At 55.8% G+C, this 9,911-nt stretch overlaps 1 protein-coding gene across 12 annotated transcripts; it reads right to left on the reverse strand.

Moving 5' to 3' along the window:
* Nucleotides 1-5,360: 5,360 nt before the first annotated feature.
* PRDX5 (peroxiredoxin 5) lies at nt 5,361-9,472 on the reverse strand. 12 transcript variants are annotated; one of them, XR_013403632.1, is made up of 6 exons: nt 9,211-9,472; nt 7,738-7,872; nt 6,844-6,975; nt 6,733-6,771; nt 6,436-6,629; nt 5,361-6,029 (listed from the first exon to the last, which is right to left on the reverse strand). XR_013403632.1 is itself a non-coding variant. In XM_015113891.3 (6 exons), exons 1-6 carry the CDS (start codon nt 9,382-9,384, stop codon nt 5,481-5,483), a joined length of 648 nt encoding a protein of 215 aa, XP_014969377.1. In that variant the 5' UTR covers nt 9,385-9,472; the 3' UTR covers nt 5,361-5,480. The 12 variants fall into 12 exon arrangements, 6 of the variants coding, with proteins under 6 accessions (XP_014969377.1, XP_077818713.1, XP_077818715.1 ...); XR_013403634.1 differs by having other exon boundaries at nt 5,361-6,027; nt 6,429-6,629; XR_013403635.1 differs by having other exon boundaries at nt 6,418-6,629.
* Between the last annotated feature and the right edge of the window lie 439 nt (nt 9,473-9,911).

A 9,911-nucleotide genomic window follows, 5' to 3' on the forward strand; every position in this document is an offset into this window, starting at 1 on the left:
TGAGCCGAGATCCACTGCACTCCAGCCTGGGCAACAGACCGAGACTCTGTCTCTTTTTTTTTTTTTGAGATGGAGTCTTGCTCTGTAGCTCAGGCTGAAATGCAATGGCGCCATCTCGGCTCACTGCAAGCTCCGCCTCCCAGGTTCGCACCATTCTCCTGCCTCAGCCTCCCGGATTCTGTCTCAAAAAAAAAAAAAAAAAAGAAAGAAAGAAAGAAAAAAAGAAAACTTCCCCTGGTGACGTCTTCCCAGCTCCTTAACCTGTGAGGCTTCAGGCACCAGACAATGTATGGAGAACCCCTGGGGTTCACTCCAGGTAATAGCAGGGTCATTATCCCCATGCTACTGATGAGGAAACTGAGACTCGGAGAGGCACAGTCACAGGAATCATGAATGACAGGACTGGGATTTGACCTGTCTTAACTCCCAGCTCCTTCCCTACAGACAGACAGGCTGCATGGTAGAGAATGGAGATCTTTATCGTTCTTTTTTCTTTCTTTCTTTCTTTCTTTTTTTTTTTTTTTGAGACAGGGTCTCACTCTGTCGCCCAGGCTGAACCACAATGGCACAATCTTGGTTCACTGCAACCTCTGTCTCCCAGGTTCAAGTGATTCTCCTGCCTCAGCCTCCTGAGTAGCTGGGACTACAGGCATGGCGTCACCATGCCTGGCTAATTTTGTATTTTTAGTAGAGAGGGGTTTCACCATGTTGGTCAGGCTGGTCTCGAACTCCTGACTTCAGGTGATCCGCCCGCCTCATCCTCCCAAAGTGCTGGGATTACAGGCATGAGCCACCATGCCCGGCCTGATTTTTATCTTTCAAATAACCTTTTATTGAGCTTTCCTTTTTTTTTTTTTTTTTTTGGCAGGGTCTTGCTCTATTACCCAGGCTGGAGTGCAGTGGCGTCATCATAGCTCACTGCAGTCTTGGCCTCCTCGGCTCAAGTGATTTTCCCGCCTCAGCCTCTGGTGTAGCTAGAACTACAGACATGTGCCACCACACCCGCCTAATTATTTTATTTTTTTGGTAGAGACGGGGTGTCACTTATTTATTTATTTATTTATTTATTTATTTATTTATTTATTTATTTTGAGACAGAGTTTGGCTCTTGCTGCCCAGGCTGGAGTGCAATGGTGCGATCTTGGCTCACCGAAACCTCCGCCTCCTGGGTTCAAGCGATACTCCTGCCTCAGCCTCCCACATAGCTGGGATTATAGGCATGAGCCACTACGCCTGGCTAATTTTGTATTTTTAGTAGAGACGGGGTTTCTCCATGTTGGTCAGGCTGGTCTCAAACTCCCAACCTCAGGTGATCCACCGACCTCAGCCTCCCAAAGTGCTGGGATAATAGGCTTGAGCCACCACACCTGGCCTATTTTTATTTTTTTAGAGACAAGGTCTCGCTCTGTCACCCAGGCTGGAGGGCAGTGGCACAATTATAGCTCACTACAGTGTCCAACTCCTGGTGTCAAGCGATCCTCCCGCCTCAGCCTCCTGAGTAGCCAGGACCACAGGTACGCACTACAACTTATTTATTTATTCATTTATTTAGTAGGGACGCTGTCTTGCTATGTTGTCCAAGCTGGTCTCAAACTGGCCTAAAGCAATGCTTCCACCTCAGCTGCCAGAGGAACTGGCATTATAGGCCTGAGCCACTGCAGCCAGCCAGTTTGTTATTTTAATGTAAATTCTCAATAAACAACTCAAGAACTCTCTTGTCCTTTTAAAATCCATTTCTACTGCTGCTAATCCGAGTGTATATTCAGGGCAACTTGCATGTGTGCTCCTGGGATGCAATCCTCAAGCTTGGCCCAAATAAAGTCTCTGCTGATATTAATTTTGCCTAGGCTTCTTCCTATGAGGTCAACACTCTTTTTTTTTTTCTTTTTTTTTTGAGACGGAGTCTCGCTCTGTCGCCCGGGCTGGAGTGCAGTGGCCGGATCTCAGCTCACTGCAAGCTCCGCCTCCCGGGTTCACGCCATTCTCCTGCCTCAGCCTCCCTAGTAGCTGGGACTACAGGCACCCGCCAACTCACCCGGCTAGTTTTTTGTATTTTTTAGTAGAGACGGGGTTTCACCATGTTAGCCAGGATGGTCTTGATCTCCTGACCTCGTGATCCACCCGTCTCGGCCTCCCAAAGTGCTGGGATTACAGGCTTGAGCCACCGCGCCCGGCTTAGGTCAACACTCTTAAGGCTCATGTGGGGGTCTGTTCAGCTGCGTTTCAAAGGGACTCTAGACCCAGGAAGGCCCAGAACCACTGATACTGAGTAACACCCTTGGCCTTCTGGGTCTGAGTTGCTATGGCCTTGGGCATGCTAGGACAGGCAAGTGAGTTTCACTGGGGCATGTGCTGGGTGGATGTTTCAGGTTCTTTTCTTTCTTTTTTTTTTTTTTTCCAAGACAGAGTCTTGCTCTGTCTCCCAGGCTGGCATGCAGTGGCACAATCTTGGCTCACTGCAACTTCCACTTCCCAGGTTCAAGCAATTATCCTGCCTCAGCCTCCCTCTTCAGTAGCCAGGATTATAGACATGCGTCACCATGCCCGGGTAATTTTTGTATTTTTAGTAGAGATGGGATTTCACCATGTTGGACAGGCTGGTCTTGAACTCCTGACCTAAAATGATCCACCCGCCTTGATCCCAAAGTGCTGGGATTACAGGTGTAAGCCACCGTGCCTGGCCTATTATGTTTTTTTAACTTTGGTCTTTCAGCCACCAAGAGCCCAGGAGGGCCACACGCACAGCTCTGCCAGATGCAGCCCAGGTGTCCAGGGCTCTCTGGTCCAGGACACCATGGCCTGGTCTGCCCTTATCCCCAGGCCTGAAGCCGCACCTGTCCACCCTGGAGACAGCTATGCAAGATTCTCTTGCCAGGTGCTGTTTAATCTTGGGCCCTCCAGGGCCTGGAACAGCTCCCAGGGCCAGTCCTCCCTGCCCCCACCCAAGGACGTCCTCACCCCAGCAAGCTCAGCCACATGCTCAGCAGTCAGGGCCACTGAGGCCACAGCCCCGCCGTGACCCACACCAGGCTGTCCTAGAGGGCCACCCCAGCCCTGGAAGCCCCCTCAACCCTTCCTAGAGGCCCAGCCAGTGGCAATGGACCCTGGAGGGGACACTTCCTCTAGAGGCCTTTCTTGGCCTCAGCCAGCCCAGATAAAAACCCAGGAGCAGAGGAAACAGAGGCAGCGGAGTGACAGAGACAGAGCTGGGCTTCCCCGATAGCAGGGAGCTGCCTGGGTAGCACAAGGCTGCAGGAACGAGGAACGGGGTGCACAGCCCGTGGGGTGGGCTATTTGCCACCACCGCCCCCTGTTTACTGATGGAGACACTCACTAGCTCACAGGCAGCTCCACGTCTGTTTCCTCATTTGTATGATGAGAGAGAATAAAGAGGTGGTATCAGGGAATGATAGGGGCTCTGTGCCATGCGTGTCCACGAGGACAGCACTGTACCCCCGAGTATAGCAGGAAAGGAGAGGCAGGCAGGTTACCAGGGTGGCTGGAGGTGCAGTCAGCCTCCTTCCCTGCCCCTACCCGGGACCCCTGAAGGGGTGGCAGGTTGTGGGAGAGAACCATGGTGACAGAGGTTGGTGGGCAGTGCGACTCGGGCAGGCTGGGCACCTGCAACCCTGGGCAGGGAGGCCAGCTCCCCTCCTACTGTCTGTTCTCACAGACGTGACCATAAGCACCCAGCCCCTCCACCTTCAGCAAGCGGCTGCCTGGATGCACCCTCCCTCCCAACACGTCCCCACCCCCACCTCCTGGGCATTGCTCTCATCATGGGTCCTGCTCTCTGCTGCCCACCTGGTGCCTCTCCCAGCCTCCCCGCTTGGGGGCTGCACCCGGTAGCCCATGGCCAAGGTGACTGTAGGGTGGAAGGCAAGCTGCTCGTCAGCTTCAGGGGCCCCACTGACCTCCAGGCATCCTCTCTTGTCCCCGACATTCCCCCTACTCCCACTACCCATCTTGCTGTGGCAGCATGGGACTGTCCCACCCTCCACCCCTAGGGCTATGGGGCTCACCCCTAGGATGACGGGGCTCCCTCCGACTCCCACTTGAGGTGCCACTCCCACTACCTCAAGGGTCATTTGCTCTGAGGCCCCGCTTTGACCTTCTCCCTGACCTCCCGAGTGTGGCCTGCCCGAGTCAGCAGTGGGGGCTGACCCCTGGGGACCACTAAGCACGAAGTGCCCAGGAGCCAGGTACTGATGTGGCTCATGGCAGGGCAGCTCCACACGGTGATGGAATCCGGACTCCCTGTAGGTGGCTGAGAGGCAGCAGCAGTCCATACCTCACTGATTCTTGTGAAGGCTGTTAGGATACCTGGGGCAGGCAGGCAGCATCCCACGCAGCGGGGCCTTACCATCACACATGTGGCTTTCCAGCACCAAGGGACAGAGGCCCAGGAGCAGGGCCTGCCATGGCAATGGCCCCCATCCCCACACCGTGCTGGCATCCCCGCTCAAGGCCCCTCATACCCAGCCACCACTGGTCAGACCTCACCAGCGTCTTCTCCCCTCCACAGCTCACCTAGTCTCTTCCCCCAGGGAGCCCCCCTGGACTGAGCAAGTGCTGTGCCAGAGCCCCTCTCCCTGTTCATCAGACGGTCCTAAGGTGACCTGAGCTCTCCCTGGGATGAGGGTGCACCCAGGAGGGGTTCAAGTTTGAAAGGATGGTGGGGCTGAGCCCCGGCAGGAATGCTGGGAGCCAGGGTTCCCACCATGGGATTTCCAGACAAAATGGCATCAGTCAGCACCCAGAGAGCAGGTACAAAGGCCACACTGTGCGCCACGCGGCATAGGCCGGGCCTTGCCCTCTGTGCTGCCTCTGTGGGGACCGCTGCTTCCCTTCCTCTTCAGATTGCTGGCTCCTTCTCAGTGCTCAGTAACACCTCCCTCGAGGCCGGGTGCCGTGGCTCACACCTGTAATCCCAGAACTTTGGGAGGTGGAGGCAGGTGATCACCTGAGGTCAGGAGTTCGAGACCAGCCTGGCCAACATGGTAAAACCCTACGTCTACCAAAAATACAAAAACTTAGTCGGGCGTGGTGGCAGATACCTGTAATCCCACCTACTGAGGAGTCTGAGGCAGGAAAATCGCTTGAACTTGGGAGGCGGAGGTTGTGGTAAGCTGAGATCATGCCACTGAACTCCAGCCTGGGTGACAGAGTGAAACTGTCTCAAAAAAAAAACAAAAAAAAACAAAAAAAAAACCTAGGCCCTGCCTAGCTTCCCCTTAATTAAGCCAGGACCCCCTACATTCTCCCTTTCAGCCCATCTGTACCCTCACCACTCTCACCCAGTCTGTGATGATGCCAGAATGCCTGGCACTCAGCAAAACAGCCATTCATAACCAAGGAGATGGACACAAACTGCAAGTGTTTATTGCAGAAATCTGGCCAAGATTCCAACTGCAGGGCCCCGGCACAGGGCTGGACAGGTGAGATAGGGACAGGTGGAGGAAGAGATCTGGCCCAGGGCCTCAGAGCTGTGAGATGATGCTGGGTGCCAGACTGCAGGTGAGGCCTGTGCCATCTGGTTCCACATTCAGGGCCTTCACTATGCCATCCTGTACCACCATGGAGAACCTGCCGGAAAGAAGGGCCCAGCCAGCTGCCTCAGCCTGGGCTTGGAGGCTGGGCATAGAGACAGGCGGTGAAGAGCCAGGGGCCGAAGAGAACTCCAAAGAGGACTCCCCGACAGAGGACTCTCCCCACAGAGGACTCTCCCCCACAGAGGACTCTCCCCACAGAGGACTGTCCCCACAGAGGACTCTCCCCACAGAGGACTGTCCCCACAGAGGACTCTCCCCACAGAGGACTCTCTCCACAGAGGACTCTCTCCACAGAGGACTCTCCCCCACACAGAGGACTCTCCACACAGAGGACTCTCCCCCACACAGAGGACTCTCCCCCACACAGAGGACTCTCCCCCACACAGAGGACTCTCTCCACAGAGGACTCTCCCCACAGAGGACTCTCCCCACAGAGGACTCTCCCCCACACAGAGGACTCTCCCCACACAGAGGACTCTCTCCACAGAGGACTCTCCCCACAGAGGACTCTCCCCACAGAGGACTCTCCCCCACACAGAGGACTCTCTCCACAGAGGACTCTCCCCACAGAGGACTCTCCCCACAGAGGACTCTCCCCCACACAGAGGACTCTCCCCCACACAGAGGACTCTCTCCACAGAGGACTCTCCCCACAGAGGACTCTCCCCACAGAGGACTCTCTCCACACAGAGGACTCTCTCCACAGAGGACTCTCTCCACAGAGGACTCTCCCCCACACAGAGGACTCTCCACACAGAGGACTCTCTCCACAGAGGACTCTCCCCCACAGAGGACTCTCCCCCACACAGAGGACTCTCCCCCACACAGAGGACTCTCCCCACAGAGGACTCTCTCCACAGAGGACTCTCTCCACACAGAGGACTCTCCCCACACAGAGGACTCTCCCCCACAGAGGACTCTCCCCCACACAGAGGACTCTCCCCACAGAGGACTCTCTCCACAGGGGACCCTCCCCACAGGGGACTCTCCCCCACAGAGGACTCTCCACTTTTACCTCTTGAGACGTCGATTCCCAAAGATGGACACTAACGAATCATCTAGTAATAAGTCTGTCTCCTAAGAAGAGACAGAGAAAAGTATCAGAAATCCCTGAAGAGGCCAAGGGCCCCCACTGCTCCCCACACGACCATGTTCCTGTGGTGGTCAGGGGAACACTCACCTTCCCAAAGGCCCCAGTGGGATCAGCCAGGAGCCGAACCTGCAGAGAAAGGAAAGGTCACAAGAAGAATATCCTACCTGGCCCTGACTCCCTGCAGGCCCCACACCTCACCTTGCCTTCCGCCTTGTGGGCTCGGCCCCACTCGCCAGTCACAAAGGCATCATTAACACTCAGACAGGCCAACACCTGGACTCCCTTGGCCTTCAGAGCCTCAGCCTGCTCCACAAACCCTGGTAGGTGGGTCTGGGGAAGGGGAACAAAGGGTTGGCAAAGTGGTAACTGCATCTGCCCCCTAGCCCACCCTTCATCTCCAGGCCCTCCTCACTGCTCTGCCTCAACACCTTTGATCAGACAATGAGAGCTGTCTAAACCACTCTATTTCCTTTTTGCCTTGGCCACTAGGAAGCTCAGAATGAAACCTAATGCCTTATGGTCCAGACGTGAACTTTCCATGGGCAGAACTATGTCTTAGTTATCTGAGTTCCAAGCACCTTCCAAAGTGCCTGTCATTTAGCAGGACCAACAGGGGTGTTGGATTTAATTGCAATATGTTTTTCTTCAACATTCCTGGTACTGTTCCCTTTTTGCAGTCTCTATTTTTTTTTTTGAGACGTAGTCTCACTGTTTCGCCCAGGCTGGAGTGCAGTAGCACGATCTCCACTCACTGCAACCTCCGCCTCCTGGGTTCAAGCAATTCTCTGCCTCAGCCTCCCCAGTAGCTGGGATTACAGGCACTCGCCACCACGCCTGGCTGATTTTTTTGTATTTTTAGTAGAGACAGGGTTTCATCATCTTGCCAGGCTGCTTTTGAACTCCCAACCTCGTGACCCACCAGCTTGGTCTCCCAAAGTGCTGGGATTACAGGCGTCAGCCACCGCGTCCAGCTCTACTTGTTTTCTGATGGCACTGAAATGCTTTTTAGGAGTCCTGTCAGGACTATGTGGAGGACTTAAGAACAACACAAGAGATCCCAGGTCCTGAACTTCAGAAGGGGAAGGGCCTCACCTTGGAACATCCAGGCGTGAAGGCCCCGGGAACTCCAAACAGCACACCCTTCTTGCCCTTGAACAGCTCTGCCAGGTTCACCTTGTTCCCTGGCTCCCCTTCAAACACCTCCACTGCAGGGATGGCATCTCCCACCTAGAGGGAAGGACTCCAAGGTAAGGGGGGTGAGGGAGCGGGGCAAACCATAGGCAGGAAGGTGAACAGAGCGCCTGGCAGCCGGGCCTTCAGGAGCCGGGGCTGAAACCCAGCAGGATGCTCCAGCCCTGTCAGAGTTTCCAAGGGCCCTCCCTGCCCGCTCACACCGGGTTACCCCATATCCTCTAGGTTTCAAGATGGCCCTGCTCCTTTTAAGGGGCCATTGGTGACAACAGAGAAAGGGAGGGAAGGCTTCCCCTAGTGTCACAAAGGGTTACATAACATGCTGTCTGTTACAGGAAAGGAGTGGAATAAAATGGGCAGGGGCTAGAGGGCTGTATTTGGAGGTGAGGAGGAGTCCCTGACAACATGGAGGGAGAGGATCTTGGCCAGGTCTGAGGGTCCCACCCTCAAGAGGAGAAAGAGGGAGGGCAGCGGCAGGTGGAACACTGGGGGAGGCTGTCCAGGCCCCTACACCCAGGAGGGGTACAACAAAAGAAGGAATCTTTTGAAGGGGGAAGGATCCGCCCCTGGAGTATGTGAGGGCTTCATGGGGCCAGAGTGGGTAGGGAGAGAGTGTCTGAGGTGGTGGAGTCTCTGAGGAGCCCAAAGGTTGGCAGCAGGATGAAGTAGAAAGGGAATGGGGTCTCACAGGGTTTGGGAGGAGAAGGGGGAAGGTCCAAGACCCCGGGGACGGTTCCAGGAGGTGAGTGAAAGACAAGCAAAAAGGTGGGAATTCGCCATGGGAGGAGGGGAGGGCGGAGCGGGATGGGGGAAGCCCCGGCGGGGGCACTAAGGGACAGCTGTTTCAGAAGATATGGGAAATCAGGCCAGGAGCGGTGGCTCACACCTGTAATCCTAGCACTTCGGGAGGCCGAGGCGGGCGGTTCACCTGAGGTCAGGAGTTCCAGACCAGTCTGAACAACAGGGTGAAACCCCGTCCGTCTCTACTAAAAATACAGTAGCCGGCCGTGGTGGCTCCCACCTGTAGTCCCACTTACTCAGGAGGCTGAGGCAGTAGAATCGCTTCAACCCGGGAGGCGGAGATTGCAGTAAGCAGAGATTGCGACACTGCACTCCAGCCTGGGCGACACAGAGGGACTCCATCTCAAAAAAAAAAAAAAAAAGAAACAATGCCTCGGAACTGCCCCGGGAGGTGAGGTCCCCACGACTGGCGAGAAGGGTGGGCAGCCAGGAGGGCCTTCTGAAGGGATGAGCGGGGCGGCCGGCGGGGAGGGGTCTGGCAGGCAGGAAATAAGGCGATATTCCCAGACCAGCGCGACGGGGGTTGGCATGGGGGTAGTGGGGGATGTCAGGCCCGGCCGGGCCAGCGGTCACCTTGATCGGGGCCATGGCTGCAGCGGCTCTGTTGAAACTGCGGACCCCGCCAGACGCCCACCCTCCTTCACTTCGCCGTCTTGCTGCTGCTGTCGCTGCCACAGACTGACCGGCGGCCCCACCGAGTATATAGCCCGCTGAGCGTCTCAGGACGCACACGCCGGCTAGTCCCATACCCGCCCTAAGACCACTTTCACTCCGCCCCCTAGCTGGGGCCACCGCAGCAGGCGGGGCACGGCTGGAGGCACTGCTGCGACACACTGCGGAAGGCGGGCCTGGGCCGCCTCCACTGCGCAGGCGCGAGCGGCCACGCGTGTAACAGAGCTTCCGGGACCCTCGCCTCATTTGCCTCGGGGGCTGGCTGGACAGCAGACGCAATTACAAATTGGGCAGAGCTTTCGGCAGTGGGGCAGCTAATTTGCATATAAGAATGAGGTGCCGCTCGGCTTCCACGGGTCTAATTTACAGATAGGGCAGTATTTCTGCCCCTTAGCCGAAAGCGGGGTACAGAAGACGACGGTGTTAGGCGCCTGTGTAGGAGTAAAACATGTTTATTTTGCATTCAACGAGAGCCCCTGCATTGCAGCTATTTTGCATATGATTTGCATGATACGACGGATTTGTGCAAAAAAAAAAAAAGCTGGGCGTGCGCTGTAGGAACCTCCTGCTGAGACGCTTCCGGTAGTGGCGCGTGACCCGAC

Source organism: Macaca mulatta, chromosome 14 (genome assembly GCF_049350105.2).
Source record: "Macaca mulatta isolate MMU2019108-1 chromosome 14, T2T-MMU8v2.0, whole genome shotgun sequence".
NCBI classification, from domain to species: domain Eukaryota; kingdom Metazoa; phylum Chordata; class Mammalia; order Primates; family Cercopithecidae; genus Macaca; species Macaca mulatta.

Coding starts and splice junctions, on each gene's coding strand:
- PRDX5 (XM_077962587.1), bottom strand. CDS start 9,384: ATGGGACTAGCCGGCGTGTGCGTCCTGAGACGCTCAGCGGGCTATATA. Junction 6,976..7,737: donor TCACGCCTGGATGTTCCAAG/GTGAGGCCCTTC, acceptor CCCCTTCCCCAG/ACCCACCTACCAGGGTTTGT. Junction 5,635..6,567: donor GGGAATCGACGTCTCAAGAG/GTAAAAGTGGAG, acceptor CTCTATGCCCAG/CCTCCAAGCCCAGGCTGAGG.